Source organism: Bufo bufo, chromosome 2 (genome assembly GCF_905171765.1).
Source record: "Bufo bufo chromosome 2, aBufBuf1.1, whole genome shotgun sequence".
NCBI classification, from domain to species: domain Eukaryota; kingdom Metazoa; phylum Chordata; class Amphibia; order Anura; family Bufonidae; genus Bufo; species Bufo bufo.
Window position 1 is genome coordinate 207,183,852 of NC_053390.1, and position 18,557 is coordinate 207,202,408.

The 18,557-nt window shown below is 45.9% G+C and overlaps 2 protein-coding genes across 3 annotated transcripts in view; one reads left to right on the plus strand and one right to left on the minus strand.

Annotated features, from left to right (window-relative positions):
- The window catches only part of PTPN11 (protein tyrosine phosphatase non-receptor type 11), a 67,025-nt gene extending 56,446 nt beyond the window's left edge, over positions 1-10,579 (minus strand). For both annotated transcript variants that reach the window (XM_040416046.1, XM_040416047.1), the window contains exons 1-2: positions 10,446-10,579; positions 364-486 (exon numbers count right to left, since the gene is read on the minus strand). In XM_040416046.1, coding sequence (XP_040271980.1) covers positions 364-486; positions 10,446-10,459 — 137 coding nt within the window. In that variant the 5' untranslated portion in view covers positions 10,460-10,579. The remainder of the gene's footprint in view (positions 1-363; positions 487-10,445) is intronic.
- Positions 10,580-10,603: 24 nt separating this feature from the next.
- Positions 10,604-16,667, plus strand: RPL6 (ribosomal protein L6). The gene is made up of 7 exons (XM_040416048.1): positions 10,604-10,657; positions 12,025-12,333; positions 12,409-12,507; positions 12,605-12,748; positions 15,100-15,148; positions 15,374-15,558; positions 16,469-16,667. Exons 1-7 carry the CDS (start codon positions 10,619-10,621, stop codon positions 16,619-16,621), a joined length of 978 nt encoding a protein of 325 aa, XP_040271982.1. The 5' UTR covers positions 10,604-10,618; the 3' UTR covers positions 16,622-16,667.
- Positions 16,668-18,557: the final 1,890 nt, after the last annotated feature.

The following is an 18,557-nucleotide window of genomic DNA, read 5'->3' on the forward strand; positions in this document are numbered from 1 at the left end:
CCGCTCCATTCACTTGGAGATAGCCAAACAAAGTACTTGCTAGTCCCATACAGAATGGGGGGCCACATATGCATTACGGCTCCTTTCACATAGGGGAAAATGGGATCCCCGTTCACAGGATCAGTAGGGGTCTAGCCCCACCGCTTCTGGGAATAGGTGAAGAATGTGGTTCATGCCCCAGAGCCCTTAGGATACTGTGATACATCTAATATCACATTTTACTTTGCTGGAAACATGTTCTTATGTGACTGATAACAAAAGCCTCCAGTAAAGGTTTCCAATAATCGTCAATCCTCCTGCTAATTTCAGACACTGAAGTCATGTAAAACATCTTATCACATTCACAGATGACAAACGCCTTACCTCACAGAGAGTGTGAAATCACCAGGGTTACTCTTACTGGGCCGAGCCAAAAAGCTACCATCCACGCCACGGGTCAGCAGAAGATTCTCTGCCTCCACACCTGTGATATTGGGGTGGAACCATCTGTAGCAGAAGGAAATGCAAGAGAATTCATTACAATGGGTCTGAAGTGGTGTGAAAAGGTAGGAAGGTAACAAATAAAAATAAAAAAGTAAACAAAAAGTTATGTCTTACAGGAAACTCGCATCTGTACAGAATTCCCAAACCATAAAAATCAGGCACTATTCATTCTCAAACCCCAATGAAGCATCCTTCAACGAGTGAATGTGAGGCTTGAAATGTAAAGAGGACCTGTCCCCTCTCCTAACATGTCAGTTTCAGAAACTACTTCCATCCCCCATGTAATAACAATTCTGAAGCATCTATTTGTGACGGCATGTTGTGCCATTCCTGTATTATTGCCGCCAGCAGTCTGCAGTAAAGGTACTGCTGGGTGTTACCAGTAGTGGGTGTGTCTTACTCTGTCCAATCAGTGCAGGGACACAGGGACAAGTACTTCCTACAACAGACGTGTCTGGAGAGGTGACAGGTCCTCTCTAAAGAGTAACTGAACTTTTGTATACATTTTTGTTTAGATGTCCCTAATGACCTAATAACACTTTTTGTAATATAATTTATTCATGTATTTTTAATACACTTTTCCCTCCCTAAAGTGCACGTTTCCCTGTGCGCTTAAAATGGCCTTTTCAGTACATCGCTGACTTCTCAGCAGTGTAAGCAGTAAACATTTTAGCAATGAGGACGCAGCACAGTAAGTAGGTGTAGGAGCGCATATTGCTGCTCCTGCCTGTGCCCCCCGTAGGCTTACTAAATCCTGGCATAGCACATGGGTACCTGTAACCATGTAAGTTCTTAGCTTAGGGAAGCAGGCAGAAGCAGGGGCTGCTCCGCTCAGCTAATCCTGACTACCCATGTGCTATGCCAGGTATTAGTAAGCCTTTCGGGGGCATGAGCAGCAATGTGTGCTCCTGCCCGTACTCACTGCGCTGCGGCCCCATTGTGAAAATGTGTATTTCATACACAGCTGAGAAGTCAGCGGTCTATGGAAAAGTAGTATGGGGAGACATTGTTAGTGTAAACTAAGCCAACAAACAGATGGCCTAAACTAGACTACACAGTCTAAAGATTTATCATCCAGTATCAACCACTGTGATAAATGTCACATTTTCAGACAGTCCATGGTTACTCTGACCACAATTTTTTCAGAATTAGTAAATGGGGGCCACTGACTCTTCCTTCCAGCAGATAAAGGGGTTTTCCAAGATCTTGATACTGATGACCCAATCCTCTGGATAGGTTATCAGTATCTGATCGGTGGGGGTCCAACATCCAGGATCCCCGCCAATCAGCTGCTTGAGAAGGCACCGGCGCTCCTGTGAGCTCCGCGGCCTTCTCCCTGCTTACCAAGCACAGAGCCGTAAGTTGTGTAGCGGATGTGCTTGGTATTGCTCTCACTTCTATGGGGTCGAGCACAAAACCAAGGCACACCTGCTATACAATGTACGGTGCTGTGCTTGGCAAGCTGCGAGAAGGCAGGGGTCGGACCCCCACAGATCACATACTGATGACCTATCTTGAGGACAGGTTATCAGTCTCAAAATCTCGGAATCCCCTTTAAGGTGCCTATACACATTAGATAGCTGTTGGCCGAATGCTCTATTCCTCCTGACTCTCTCAGACATGTGGAGTGGAGCCTGCATGTGTTCTAAACAGGGAGAGAAGAATAAGTCGCTGACAGGCACCTCTGCCGCCACAAAATCCAACCCTTCTTCCCTCCTGCAATAGTCCCATGTTGTACCATAGATAAGAAATATTGACATCGAACTAGTATAAGAAAAATGGTCTGTAAGCCCCACTTGGAGACAGTGACTGATGGGAACGGGGTACAGCACTGCCGAATATTAGTACTAAATAACAGGAAATGTATGAAGTGAAATGTGCTGTGGCAAATGGAGCTACACAATAGTGAATAAGCATAGATACTTAGCTCCCTCTTGTGGTGAAATGTTGCAGTGTCGCTATCGTTTCACAAAGGAGAGCATATCAATGACAGAGCACAGAAAACTTCCAAGAGGAACACCTAGTATTTCGGGAGTAGTGTGGTTTCACTCACACACCACGTTTTTTATGAAAAATGCCCTGCAGTTTTTTGAGCGAAAGCCAAAAGTGGATTCAGCAAGGAGCAGCATAAGGACTCATGAACAAGACCACATTTTTCTTCAGTGTCCCATCTGAATTTTTTTTTTACAGATGGCTCACTGACCCATTCATTTCTATGGGGCGATGCACGTCCAATCACTTTACACATTTGTGTGTCCATTCTGTAAATTATAAAGCAGGTCCTGGCACTGCGCAGCTTCGCGGATCAATTTCACCCATTCAAGTCAAAGGCTTTGCTAAAATTATGGCTAGCCTGTGAAAATCTAGTCATTTACTCTCCTTTCTCCCAACCAATTTCTTTTTTTTTTTTTGGTGGACCATGAAATATGGAAGACGTATGGATGCAATACTGCTGCAAAATACAGACAAGCGGAACTAACTAGAACACAATATGCAAGTCAAAACGGACACTATTAACTCATAGCTTTATATTTCCTATTCCTTTTCAACCCAATTCTGGCCTTGGCTTAAAAAAACAAAACAAAAAAAAAAACTGCATTGGAAACTGAAGATGAAGTTCAAAAACAAAACCCTTCTTATAATGTTACAATAAAAATGCGAAAAAAAAGGTGACTTTTTTTTGTCACACAAATGGATATTTTTCTTTAATAAGACCAAAAAACTGCCACTAAAAACTTGAGAGAAGGAAACGCTCAAATGTGGTAGAAATGCTGCAAATCTGCAATGGATTTCTGTTTGGAAAATACACAGTACCACAAAAGTAGATGCAAAAATTTTAAAAAAAATAAATCTCACCCACACGCTACATCTCTGTCCACATATATACACATTCTTCATACTCAAGCTAGTGTAGATAAAGAAGTCAAAAAAATAAAATAATTTAGAAACCATTAGTAAATGTCCAACCAGACTATCTCAAAGGCCATGGACACTTGGAGCCAGTTTTCATCTTTATGACTGATTTACATATACTTTAGGTTAATAAACATTTATGTGTTAAGTTTTTTTATTTAAAAAAAACGAATTGCCCCATTGGGCTTCTACAGCATCTATGTTTCACACGTCCTCGAAGCTGCAGAAAGCTGCTCATGACAAATCCATCAGACAGCTTGTTCTCCGGCTCCCGGCACAGTACAGAGAGAACTGGGATAAACCACAGGGCACATATAGTAAGGCCCCTTTCACACGGGCGATATTTCCGTGCGGGTGCAATGCGTGAGGTGAACGCATTCCACCCGCACTGAATCCGGACCCATTCATTTCTATGGGGCTGTGCACATGAGCGGTGATTTTCACGCATCACTTGTGCGTTGAGTGAAAATCGCAGCATGCTCTATTTTGTGTGTTTTTCACGCAACGCAGGCCCCATAGAAGTGAATGGGGCTGCGTGAAAATCGCAAGCAAGTGTGGATGCGGTGCGATTTTTACGCACAGTTGCTAGGAGATGATCGGGATGGGGACCCGATCATTATTATTTTCCCTTATAACATGGTTATAAGGAAAAATAATAGCATTCTTCATACAGACTGCTAAGTAAAATAGGGCTGGAGGGGTTAAAAAAAAAACGAAAAAATAATTTAACTCACCTCATCCACTTGTTCGTGCAGCCTGGCTTCTCTTCTGTCTTCTTCTTTGATGTCCCGGAGGAAAAGGACCTGTGGTGACGTCACTGCACTCATCACATAATCAATCACCATTGTGGATGGATCATGTGACGGACCATGTGATGACCGCAGTGACGTCACCACAGGTCCTTTTCCTCAAAGAAGAAGAAAGAAGAGAAGCCGGGCTGCGCGAACAAGTGGATTAAGGTGAGTTAAATTATTTTTTATTAACCCCTCCAGCCCTATTGTACTATGCATTCTGTATTAAGAATGCTATTATTTTCCCTTATAACCATGTTATAAGGGAAAATAATAAAATCTACACAACACCGAACCCAAACCCGAACTTCTGTGAAGAAGTTCGGGTACCAAACATGCCGATTTTTCTCATGCACGTGCAGAACGCATTAAAATGTTTTGCACTCACGCGGAAAAATCGCGCATTTTCCCACGACGCACCCACATCTTATCCGGCCCAAATCCATGACACATGTGTGAAAGAGGCCTTAGGGACTTGTGACGCTTTTAGACGTAAAAAGTGTTGCAATTCCCCTTTTGTGACCGCCCGAGCGACAATATTGTATTGCATGGTCGGTTTTGCGCCGTGTATGATAGGGATGTGGGCACGTTGGGGCCTTGGCAGGGCTGGCACTCCAGCCTTGGCGAATTTACTTATATTAGGGTGGATTCACATCATGTTTTTTCCCATCCGTTTAATGTATACAAAAATCATATAGGTTGAAGGAATGCCTCAGGCTGATGCCATACAGTGACGTCCGTTCTCCATAGTAAAAAAAAAAAAAAAGTATACTTTTTTTTACTGGAATGTGCAGGATACAAGAACGGCAATTGCGGACAAGAATAGGACATGTTCTATTTTTTTCCGGAGCCGCGGCGTAGAAGATTGGCGGCGCGCTCCAGAAATGCAGATGCGGAGAGCACATAGTGTGCTCTCCGTATCCATTCCATCCCCAAAGAGAATGAATGGGTCCGCGCTGTTCCGCAATTTGCGGAATGGATACGGACCCATTATTACGGATGTGTGAATGGAGCCTTAGGCGTAAATGTTAGCTAAACTGTACTAGTACGCAGTATTTACTCCAGAAGCATGGACTGCCACAGATGAGTCAAATTTATGATGAGGCGCACACCTAGTCATAAATGACATGCATCTAAGGGCAGTGCAGAGGGGGAACTAAGACCGGCGTGAAAAGCCGATCTTAGTAAATCTGCCCCCATGTGTTGGGGCTAGACTGCGATCTTGGCCATGACACCCGTTGCACGACCAAAGATGGCTGTGTAGAAGAGCAGCTATTGAATGGGGATGCAGCACAACCGTGAGCCCAGAATGTAGATTCTAGGGTTGTGGTAACTCAAGTTCAATGGATGCACTGCTACACAGCAATCTCATACTGCAACCAAAATCGCCAGCGTAAGGAGGTTTTCCGACTACCTCAGGCTATGTTCACATGATTAAAATCTGCGCAGAAAACAGCTGGTTTCCATCATGGAATCTCCTATCAAAACGCCTCCAACAGCCTTCCATGAAAAAAGCCACTATGTGAGCACAGTAGTTTTTTTCCGCCACCAAATAAGAAATCTGACACCAAAATGACCTGCTTTCAGCTACTGATTTTTCGCCCACTGATTCCGCTGTGCGAACTTAACCCTTAGGGTAAAAAGACAATGGGGGGATTTTTCAAAACGGAGGTAAAGGAAAATTGGCTTAGTTGCCCACTCACATACCACCTTTCATTTTCCAGAGCAACTTTGGAAAATGAAAGGGGGAATCTGATTGGTTGCTATGGCCAACTAAGCCAATTCTACTTCACACACATTTGATAAATCTCCCACCAAACTGTTGCTGTCACGGTTTCTGCTGGTCTCAGTTTACAAGTTGCCACCAATGAGGTGCCATATGGGCACATGACCACCACATGCATGTAGTACTTCAAAAATAAACACCGGAGAGGACAATAGGAGCGATTCTACAGTTTTATAATTGCATGTAATTAAAAATACAGCATAGCCACCGAATTATTCAATTAAATGTATCTGTATAGCGCCACCTGCTGTGTTTTTTTTCTTATTTCTTTGTCCTGCTCACTGAGATGGCCGCACATGCTCAGCTTTATCCTTCAACTGCCTCCGGAGCGGTGATAGGTAGAGCTGAGACACGCCCCCTTAGCTGCAGCAGAAATGACACTCCCCTTGATATAAATCTAGCAGAGCAATGAATGGGGAGATTTCTGGATCCATGTGCGGTACAGGGCTGGTTCTAGATTTGTAAGAAACAGATTGTCATGTATGATGTCCGATTTTTTACATCGGTCATGGGATAACCCCTTTAACACACACTGGCCTAGATTTACTAATGTGTCTGTGCCTACAATATGTATAAAAAGTGGGGAACACGGGCATAATTTTGGCAAAACTAACAGTCCTAAATTTTTCTTCCGGATTTGCTCGACAAGGAGGTGGGGCTCAGTGGGAAGGGGTGTGGCCTAAAAGGTGACATTTTGGGTCAAAATTATGCCACGATTCTGGCATAAAATTCTGTCTTAGGGCTCATGCACATGAATGTATGTACCGTATTTTTTGCCCCATCAAACGCACTCCCCCCCCAAAGTGAGGGAAAAATGCCCCTGTGTCTTATGGGGCTAATACTAATGAGCGATTCCATTATGGAAGCGCTCATTAGTACCGGAGGACCAGGAAGTGGTGAAGGCTCTGTACTCACCACTTCCTGGTCCTCGGCTGCCAGCGTGGGTGTGCACAGCGTGAGGGCGCTCTGTGACCTCACGCTGTGTGTGTTATTTTGTGATCTAAGGCTGAATTATGGCTGGGGGCTGCTCACATATGGCTAGGGGCTAAGTACATATGGCTAGGGGCTGATTATATGACTATATGATGGGGGTCTCATCTGAGGTTTGATTGGGGGTCTTCTTTATATTGTGCTTTGATCTGAGGTCTGATTGGGGGTCATTCACATTAGGGTCTGATCCGAGATCTTATTAACATTGGGGATCTGATTGGGGCTGTGAGCTGAGGTCTAATTAACATTGGGGGTCTGACTGCTGATCTGAGGTCTAATGAAAAAAAAATGTTTTTTATTATTGTCCTCTAAAACCTAGGTGCGTCTTATAGGGCGAAAGAAACTGTATTTTCGGTCTGCAAAAAAATGACGGATCCACAAAAAATATGGATGATGTCTGTGTGCATTCCGTGTTTTGCAGAACGGAACAGCTGGCCCCTAACAGAACAGTCCTATCCTTGTCCGTAATGCGGACAATAATAGGACATGTTCTATTATTTTGCGGAACGGACACACGGAAATGGAATGCACACTGAGTAACTTCTGTTTTTTGTTTGCAAACCCATTGAAATGAATGGTTACGCATACGGTCCGCAAAAAAAAGGGAACACACATGGAAAAGGAGATTTTTGTATAACTTACCAGTAAAATCTCTTTCTCGCCCATATTCATTGGGGGACACAGGAACTGTGGGTATAGCTATGTCCTCTAGGAGGCGTTGACACTAGATAAAGCTGTTAGCTCCTCCCCTGGCAGCTATACCCCCTCCAGCCTGGAGAGAGCGCTTCAGTTTGTGTACAAGCAGTAGGAGAAGCAAGCCAACCAAAGAGAAAACATGGCACACCAACCGTGCCAAAAGACCCAACTGGGTTCTAACCAGCAACTGCCACAACTGTGGCCGGACAACAAATACTGGGTAGGTGCTGTGTTCCCCAATGAAGAGCGAGAAAGAGATTTTACTGGTAAGTTATAAAAAAATCTCCTTTTCTCGCCCATAATCATTGGGGGACACAGGAACCATGGGACGTCCGAAAGCAGTCCACCGGGAGGGAAAAACCACAGACCCATGGAAGCAAGCGTCCCTGCTGGCATCTAAGAAATTGCCGTCTGTAAGATCATGCGGCCCAGGGCAGCGTCCGCCGATGCATACGTATGCACCTGGTAAGATTTTGTGAATGTGTGTAAGGGGGACCAGTAGCCGCCTTACACAACTGTGCAGCCGAAGCGCGATTCCTCCGAGCCCAAGAAGCGCCCACCGCTCTAGTGGAGCTAGAAGTGACACCTAAGGGCGGAACTCTGCTCCGGGTGCGGTATGCTTCAGCATTTGCAGACCGAAACTATCGTGCAATTGCCACCTTGGAGGCCGCCCACCCCTTTCGAGGACCCTCCGGAATGACAAAGGGGATCCGTACGGCGGAAGGGACCGTAGGCTGCTAAATAGAGCTTCAGAGCTCTGACAACATCCAAATGGTGTAACTCCTTTTCCTTAGGGTGTGAAGGAGATGGACACAGTGAGGGAAGGACAAGTTTCTCGTTAAAATTAAAGTCAGAGACCACCTTTGGAAGAAAGGAAGGGACAGGCCGTGAACCACCTTGTCCCTATGAATAACCAGGAAGGGTTCTCTGCAGAGAGCGCCGCCAACTCAGACACCGTCTGACGAAAGTGATAGCGACCAGAAAGAACTACCTTCCAGGACGGAGTAGGAGAGAATCTCCCGCCAGAGCTCCAGGAGAAGCCAGGAGTGTTGGGAGGCCTAAATTCAGATCCCAAGGCGGTAAAGGAGGACGGTACGGAGTAACCGTATGTGCCACTCCCTGAAAAAAGGTCCTTACCGCTTCCTGGTCCTATGGGGCCTGCGCTGCGTGAAAAGCGCAGAATATAGAACATGCAGCGATTTTCACACAACGCACAAGTGATGCATGAAAAACATCACTCATGTACACAGCCCCATTGAAATGAATGGGTCCGGATTCAGTGCGGGTGCAATGCGTTCACCTCACGCATTGCACCCGCGCGGAATACTCGCCCGTGTGAAAGAGGCCTTAATGTTTCTGTTCAGCAAAATAAAATAATGCGGATTTACCACAAATTCACACAATGCCAAAATCCACTGGGTATCCCACAGCAGAAACCACTGCGGCTTCTTTTGTGGTTTTTCATTTTGAATGCAGTGGTCCCGCTCTCAGTTTAGCTCCAATGAATGGCGCTAAACCATGATCCCGCTACAGCTTTCCGAGGTGTCTGCGTGGTAACCCCACCAAGAATGGACACGTACATTCCTGGTCCAGTCTGAAACGCGGCATGTGAAAAATCCTCAACCGTGTGAACTGCAACCCGGCTTTCATTGAAAACCGGTGTTAGCACCAAATCCACGCCAAAACCCTGTTGTGTGAACTTAATGAGGTTTACCTATTTTGGCTGCTGAACCATGGTAAAGCATGCCAGCATGCCTTTAGGCCCCATGTACACGATGTATATTATGCGCCAATTTTTGTGAAGACAAATATGCAACGTAAAAGCTTCCCGTCACTAACAACAAGCAGACATCCTAAAAATGGGGATCAACTGAACCACAAAGTATAATAAAGTGTTACTTAACATTTTATTCTACAGAGAAGCAAATAGCATTTATCATGTAGAGAAAGTTAATACAAGGCACTTACCAATGTATTGTGATTATCTATATTGCCTCCTTTGCTGGCTTGATCCATTTTTCCATCACATTATACAAGGCTCGATATGAGATGGCCGGGACGGGAGCTGCTGCGCATGCGTACCTATGTATGGTCCTGGCCACCAGAGTCTCGGGCATTTTTCCCTATATTGTGCAAGCACGACCACCGCCGCAGGATACAACCAGTGCATAATGTGATGGAAAAAAAAGAATCAAGCCAGCAAAGGAGGCAATATGGACAATCATTATACATTAGTAAGCGCCTTTTATTAAAGGGGTTGTCCGGCTATATATATTGGATGACCTATCCTCAGATTCGACACCTTGCAGCACTCCATGTGAGCGCAGCTTCGTGTTCATTATGCTCAGATGAATGGAGCACGCGCTTGTAGTTACACTATACGCCACTCCACAGGAGGTGATGCGTAGTGTTAAAGGGGTTATCCAAGACTAAAAAATGCCCCCCACAAACAATATACTTACCTGGTCCCTGCACCGCTGGGGGGGGAGCAGCCAATGTTAGGCAGGGACGGGGATGAGCCTCCCTAGCGTCACCCATCTGATAAAAATCAATAAGCAAAACTGAGATGAGGACATTGGAGGAGGAGACCTGAGTGATGGGAATCAGAGTGGTTGCTAAGGACATGCTGGCCCGGCTGTCAGACAATGAATCCCTAGCAACCAGACTGTCAGCCAGGACTGCACAGTAGTAGGTCAGCAGTCACACTGGACGCTGCGGTATTGATCAGCCTTGGCTGGGGAAGGTCTGTGAGCACAGAGGAGAGTGCAGGGCTCTGGCAGTCTCACCTCCTGGATGTCATTGTATGAGCTCGGCTGCAGGCTGTCTCCTGTACACCGGGGCCTCCAGCACTCACTGGGCTCCGCTCAACACCGCTTCAGTCAGCAATCCGCTGCAAATCAGATGAAGGCCTCCAGCAGTCCTAGCAGCAGCTCCACCACCACCACCCGGGCGGCCACCAATGACGTCATCACACCGCGCCACGACACACAGCCCTCCGGTAAGTTTAGCTGAATCCCCGAAGTAAGCGACGAGCAACGCCACAAAGGCTGTCTGTACGTAGAGTGACCGCTAGGACTAGACTACTACAAGCAGCGGAAACCGTCAGCATGAAGTGGGGGGGAAAACAAAAAAAACCACCGAGCGCCCGTATACTCGTCTTCCTTCCGATTACGGAATAGACTCGACTAGTCCTACCAAAGCATTTACAAAATGAGATGGTTCAAATGAACTAATTCTACCGGCACCGTCGCGGAAACGTGACGTCAAAGACGGGAGGCTAGCCGAGTAGAGCGTAGAACTACATCTCCCAGAACCCCCTGCGGCGGAAGTGACGTCGCGCGGCGGGTTCTTATACTTGCATTGCCCGGATGTTAATCCTTTTTCCTTTCAGCCAAGGTAGGAATGGCGGATGTCGTTTAGCTAGAGCCGGGCCCGGCTAGTTTATCCGTTGTAATCCTGCTCGGGGCGGATCTGCTCACCCTGGTGGGTTAGTGAGGGGTGTTGTGAATAGCTTGCCCTGTGCTATGGAGGCGTTATTACAGTGACTGCGCCCGTTTTGGGTGAGCAGTGGCGGTTTGAGATGCCCGGCCCGGTGCTCGAGTTGTCATGTTTGTGTCGCTGGTCTGCCGCGGCCCTGAGCCTGCGTGGTCCTGTGTAGCGGGTGTCCGTGTGAAGTAGCAGCACATGTGCAGATCGGTGTCCATACTACCACTGTGTGGGGCTGATGGGAGTTTTAATATGTATATATTTTTTCCGAATTAAAGATGATCCCGCAGAGAGTATTGGAGCTCCATCCATTCTTGGGTCATGTGGCTGTTGGCGGTCTTTGTCAAGTGAAAGCCACTGTAGGCTACCTGCACATGTTGCTGATGACTGCTGCAGCCAATCGCTGGCCATAGCAGTGACCTGCTCCTCTTGCATCACTGCTGGCTCTGCAGGTCCTGCTCATGTCAGCATAGGTAATGCTACAGCTGTGACCAGCTGTTCGCTTCTGCGGTCATGTGACCCACGCTAAAATGGCTGTTGATGTTTGGGGAAGCCGGGACCTGCAGACCTGGCTGGGCAGTGACGGAACCAGAATTCGGTGTCCAGGACCAGATGAGTTTGACTACCACTGTGGGTCCAGCCATGCTGGAGGGTCTGAAGAAAAGCTTGCCAAAGGCAAAAAGACCCTTTAAGGGTAATTTCCACTCTTGTTTTTTGTCTGGCACTGTGATAACTTAGTTTTATAGTCATAGTGAGTCTGAATATTTGAGCCCAGAGTTAGAAACGGTGGGGATTTTTCAGGTAGTCATACCAGGGTGCCCATGAGCATTGCTTTGACATGTTCTCTGTCTATGGCTTACTTTTATTCTGCTTTTACAGATGGCAGGAGAGAAGCCTGAGAAGAAGGCGGCAGGAGCAAAGGCTGAAAAGAAGGCTGCCGGAGAGAAGGTGGAGAAGAAGCCTGAGAAGAAGGCAGCAGGAGAGAAGCCTGAGAAGAAGGCAGCAGCAGAGAAGGCGCCGGGAGAGCAGGCTGTGAAGGCGCCAGGAGAGCAGGCTGAGAAGAAGGTCCGAAAACATCATGCCAGTCGCAACCCAGTACTGGCCCGTGGAATTGGGAGGTATTCCCGATCTGCAATGTTTGCAAGGAAGGCGATGTACAAGCGCAAGTACGCAGCCCCTGTAACTAAGGTAAGTACTCGTGTTGCGGTTTAATACGCACGGTCATTTATTCCTCATGTAATATTGATCATTTGGCTACTTCAGATTGAGAAGAAGAAGCGGGAGAAGCCCAAAACAACCGTGACTAAGACAGTTGGTGGGGATAAGAACGGCGGCACACGTGTGGTTAAGCTCCGTAAAATGGTAAGTGTTCATACTGGTCCCATGCACTTTAATAAGAGCCCTGCCTGTAAGAAGTCCTGTTGACTTGGCTTTACCTATTTGGTTTCACCTTTTCTAGCCACGTTACTATCCCACTGAAGATGTTCCTCGCAAGCTGCTCAGCCACGGCAAAAAGCCCTTCAGCCAGCACAAGCGCAATCTGCGCGCCAGCATCACTCCTGGAACTGTGCTGATCCTTCTCGATGGACGTCACAGGGGAAAGGCAAGTACCTGCTTGGACATGGGCAGACAGAAAATAGGAACTTGGAAGTGATGATAAATTGGCAATGAAGTCAAGTGCCCATAAAATGTCATGTTAGTGTTAGCAATGGACTACGTTTTTTTTGCCAATAATAACCTTCATATGAGGTTTGGGCAGTGAGCGGTCCGACTGCATGTACTTGGCCTGAGTGATTCATCACACAGGTCTTTGGTTGTAGCTGCTTTTCCTCATTCGTCAATATACATGGATTGGTATCGTTCTGTATGACATATAAAAGCATCCAAGTGATCTGGAAAAATCTAGGTGTGTGATGTTGAAGGCTTTCAGAATCCAGAATTTTGCAGGCAGCATGTTGTAGAGGAGGAGGAGCTGAGCAGATAGATGCATAGCTTTGTGGAAACTTGTAATTTATACATCAATACTTCTGCTCTTTCAGATTTCATTTTTCACAGAGGTTTTATTAGTCACTGATGGCATTCTGTGTAAGGCCTCTTTCAGATGAGCGTGTCCTGTGTGGTAATCGCGCTCTAATACTTATTTTTCTCTGCTCATTCTGACTTAAGTTGTACACGGGGGAGATGTTATCAGTGATTAATGGCCTCTCTGTAAAGGGTGTATTAGACACTCTGATCAGGCAGACTATTGTCGGGAGGGAAGCATTCTCTCCCGACAACAATCGTCTGCTCGCTTGCTGAGGGGACCACTGCTATTACATGCAGCGATCTCCTCAGCAACATGGGGAGGAGCGATCATTATACAATCGCTCGTCCCCATGATGTACAGTGGGTAGCCGCTGGCAAATCCTGATCTTTCAGCATGCCGAAAGATCTGGATTGCCTGATGAACGGATGCAGTGTAACACGCTTCCCATGCAGCAACCATTGTAGAATTGGCTGGCTAAGCAAGGCATCTACTCGGCAAATTGGCTTTTTTGCCAGGCACCTACATTCGAGGAGTGGTTGTCAATGAATGCTTTGTGTGGGAGAAAAATGACTAAAACCTGGCAAATGTTCCCCATATATCCCTGCAGTTAGTGATGTGGAGTTGTCACATCTTGCTGTTACTATGGTGAGATGAGACTAAAGTCTGTATTACATTGGCAATTGTCGGGCCAGTCATCGCTAACGAGCGTTCATATGAACACGCTTATTAGTGATCTGGCAGTGTAATACTGCCTCTGATTGGCCGATGGATGAGTTTGCTCGTTCGTTTGGCAATCCAAATCTTTTGACGGGTTTAAAAAAAAAATATATAAAAAAAAATTGTTTGCCGGCAGCCGATTGTGCTGTCTACTCACAATTTGCTGCCTGCAAATAACTGGACAGCGGGGGGATGAGCGATGGTATAATCTCTCCTCCCCAGGCTGTGGAGGAGATTGCTGCATGTAATGACAGTGGTCTCCTCTGCTAGCGAGCAGGCGATTGCCGGGAAGGAAAGCTTCCTTCCCGACCATCTCCGGCAGGATCTGGCTGTCTAATACAGTCTTTAATCTCGACCACTAGGCGGCTGGGAGACGGCAAAATGGCCGGCGCTCACTGTTTCAGTAGCTCCCATTGCTGTGCATGACCGCTGCGGAAAAAGGATAGCACAGAAAGCTATGCTGATTCCTTAACTCAGAAACAACATAGCTTACTGGGCTACCGGTTTCTATAGCTCCTATGAACTGCAATGCGAGCTGTTGAAACAGCAAGTGCCAGACCTCTCCACTGTTCTCCAGCCACCTAGTGGGCAGGACTGGGTCTCATCTCACTTTAGTCATTGTGAAATGAGACAACCCCATTAACTGTAACAGAGTTGTAGATGGTGGTATTGAATGTTTATGGTAACTGCGCATTTTAAGGACTCGTTCATACGCTGTATCATCTGGTCATGTTAGCATGCCGCAGCACTAAGTAGCTGACTAATAGTTGGACAATGTGGCACATCTAGGGTTTCTACACTTCAGACCTGCTAGTTGAGGGGATGAGGCTTAGTGGGAAGTGGGCAGAGCGTCACAGGGAAGTAGGTGGAGCCTAAAATGCACCTGAGATTTTGACACCATTTCGGTGTAAAAATCTGTAGAGTAACCTTGCCTATAATTGGTGTAGTCGGAGGTGTCTATCCCTGCACCAGATTTATCATCCTGCCTGAGCCCCTGTGATTAATCTGATGCAGGTCTTGACAGCCCATTTAAGCTTACACCATCTTTACGATTAAATCTGGACCAGAGTTCTCTGGATTCAGCATATCTTAAGAAATTGGAACTCTGTGTTTGCAGTGTAGCAATAGGAATATTTTTGTAATGCACAGTATTCATATTTTCTAGAAGCCTCTTTCTAAATTTAGAGTCTAAATATGTTTTTCGTTTGCAGCGTGTTGTCTTCCTGAAACAGCTTCAGACTGGACTCCTTTTGGTAACAGGTAAATGTCAACCTGCACGTTTTAAATGTTGATCCTTTTCCCCCCCCCCCCACATTCATTTTGGAGTCTGATTAAATTCATATAGGACTGAATGTAGTAGGAACTCTGATAAGAGGCATTTTTGAGTGGGCTGATAGATCTGCTAAAGTATATTTTATTGGCCTGCTATTATTTGCATCCCATGTTTTTTTGTTCCATAACGTAAATCTGTCTATCATGTATTAGGCCCTCTGGTCATCAACAGAGTTCCTCTTAGAAGAGCTCACCAGAAATTTGTCATTGCCACATCCACCAAAGTTGATATCTCAAAAGTCAAGATCCCGAAACACCTAACTGACACATACTTCAAGAAGAAGAAGCTGCGTAAACCCAAGCATCAGGAGGGAGAGATCTTTGACACAGAGAAGGAAGTAAGTAGCTGCCTTTTGGGGATCTAATCAAAGCTTCCTTTTCAGTCTATGGTAATTTCAATATAATGTCTAAGCGACCGTTTCATAGAATTAGAAACAGTAAGTGTTGGACCCTATGAAAGGTGTTGATTAGCTTGATGATTTTCTGTTCTCACAAGGATCATTTCAGATCTCCATCTGAGTAACATCTGTCACAGATCAAATAAGTGCGGCCAAAAAGCTTGGACCACCACTAATTTCCAGAACAAAAGTGTTGCACTTAGGTTTCCTTGACTGCAACTATAATGCCTCACTTCGTGTAAAGTGCTATTGATTTGCAAGCCCATTGCTTGGAATGGTAAGGTTTCCGGTAATCAAACTCAAAGGAACAAGCTTTTTGGAAAAAGGCATCCATGTGAGCCCAGAATTCAAGCCCAATACCAGCAGGATCTTACATGTGTCCTAAAGGTCAAAGCATTTGAGTGTTCCCGCTATAAAGTGTATTTGTGACTTAGTCCCCTTTCAGACGAGCAAGTTCCACGCATCGGACTTGCAGTGTGAGTATGCGGCAGCACCAGTCACGACCGGCTATGTGACAGTCGGGTTGCGTAGCATGATATTGATTTATGATGCTATATACCATTACAGTTCTAGAATATATTGGATAACACTATTATGTCAGTTTTATGCAATACTTGTGCTGCTCTCAGGATGACTGTACTGTGGATAAGGGGATAATTATATAACTTGAGACTTGCCTATTCAGAATACTATTGGTTTTCATTATTTTTGCTGCTTCAGACTTTATGGGGCTATGAATAAATCCATAGTTAATTAATCTAAATCATTAAGTTGTTTAAGCCTCCATTTTAGCGTTCAGACTACAAGAATACCTTCTGAACTAGTATGTGACTCTTCATTTCCTCCCTAGAAATACGAAGTCACACAACAGCGCAAAGCAGACCAGAAGTTTGTTGACTCACAGCTCCTGACTTTCATCAAGAAAGAGCCCCAACTTCGTGGATACCTGCGCTCAGCGTTTTCTCTGTCAAATGGAATGTATCCACATAAACTGGTCTTCTAAAAAAAAAACTTCAGTGCGTTATTAAAAAAAATATATAAATCTTTTACTTGAGTTTTGTGTTTTTTGAAGATCTCTTTTGCATCATGGCGTTTTTCCTTGCTCTGCTGTCATATGATGGGAGCAATTATACTAATCAAGGTGGTCCTGTATATACTACGTCATTGCCATAGTAAAATAACAATGCTGTTGAAACGCCCAGATTTAAAGGGAACTTGTCAGCTAAAGAAGCTCCATAAATCGCCAATATTACACTACAGATGTTCTCATGTTTCTAAAGTTGTTGGTGTTTTTTTTTTTTTTCTGTGCTCTCTGATGAACCTAATCACACAAAAAAACTTATCCCCTGCATGCAGTATGTAAATGAAGTTCTTGAAGACAAGGGGACAGTGGCTTTCTAGCGTGCAGTCCAGCTCCCTGCCCCTTCACATTTGATTTATGGCCTCCTTTAATTTCATGTAGGAATCCAGCTTGAAATTTCACGCATTCAATGTATTGTTGGGATATTGGCGCCTGCACATTGTTCCCCACTGCTCTGCACTTGTCTTAATCAGCTCAGCGCAAGTACAGGCTCAAATGAGCGTGCCACAAAATAATGCGTGTTCCTGGTCCTGTTAGTGACCTATGCATGGCATTGTTTTGTGTCGCGCTGGTGCATGGTTTTTTCTCACATTGATGATCTATCCTCATGATAGGTCATCAATTTCGGATCAGCATTGGTCTGACTCCTAGCACCCCTGCTGATCAGCTGTTTACAAGTCACGGTTTACCTGCTTGCTATTGACATTGTAACAAAGCAGTGTCATTACAACTGCTCTGTCCTATTCACTTGACTAGTTGTAGTTACACCGCTGCAATGTTGACTGCAAGCAGGTAAACAGTGAAGAAAGGCGCACAAGCGCCGTGATCTCTTAATACAGCTGATCTGATATTGTTTACCTATATTGAGGATAGGTCATCAGTAAGAGATGACCAGACTTTCCTGACATCCGCCGTACATGGAGCTCGGGGAAAGCGCACTGTTCTAACAATGAGCTGGAGCTTGTACTAAGGGCTCTTTCACACCTGCGTTATTGTCTTCCGGCATAGAGTTCCGTCGTCGGGGCTCTATGCCGGAAGAATCCTGATCAGGATTATCCTAATGCATTCTGAATGGAGAGTAATCCGTTCAGGATGCATCAGGATGTCTTCAGTTCCGGTACGGAACGTTTGTTGGCCGGAGAAAATACCGCAGCATGCTGCGCTTTTTGCTCCGGCCAAAAATCCGGAACACTTGCCGCAAGGCCGGATCCGGAATTAATGCCCATTGGAAGGCATTGATCCGGATCCGGCCTTAAGCTAAACGTCGTTTCGGCGCATTGCCGGAGCCGACATTTAGCTTTTTCTGAGTGGTTACCATGGCTGCCGGGACGCTAAAGTCCTGACAGCCATGGTAAGTGTAGTGGGGAGCGGGGGAGCAGTGTACTTACCGTCCGTGCGGCTCCCCGGGCGCTCCAGAGTGACGTCAGGGCGCCCCAAGCGCATGGATCACGTGATCCATGTGATCACGTCATCCATGCGCATGGGGCGCTCTGACGTCATTCTGGAGCGCCCCGGGAGCAGCACGGACTGTAAGTATACCGCTCCCCACTACTACTATGGCAACCAGGACTTTAATAGCGTCCTGGGTGCCATAGTAACACTGAAAGCATTTGGAAGACGGTTCCGTCTTCAAATGCTTTCAGTACACTTGCGTTTTTCCGGATCCGGCAGGCACCTCCGGCAACGGAAGTGCATGCCGGATCCCAACAACGCAAGTGTGAAAGAGGCCTTAGCTTACAGGCTCATTAGTATATCCCAGTTCAGTGCTGCTCTGAACTGGAATATACTGAGCCTGTAAGCCTAGCCTATCATAATTTTCTGTAGGGAATAATGGAGCAAATTCCATTGTTCTGTACAA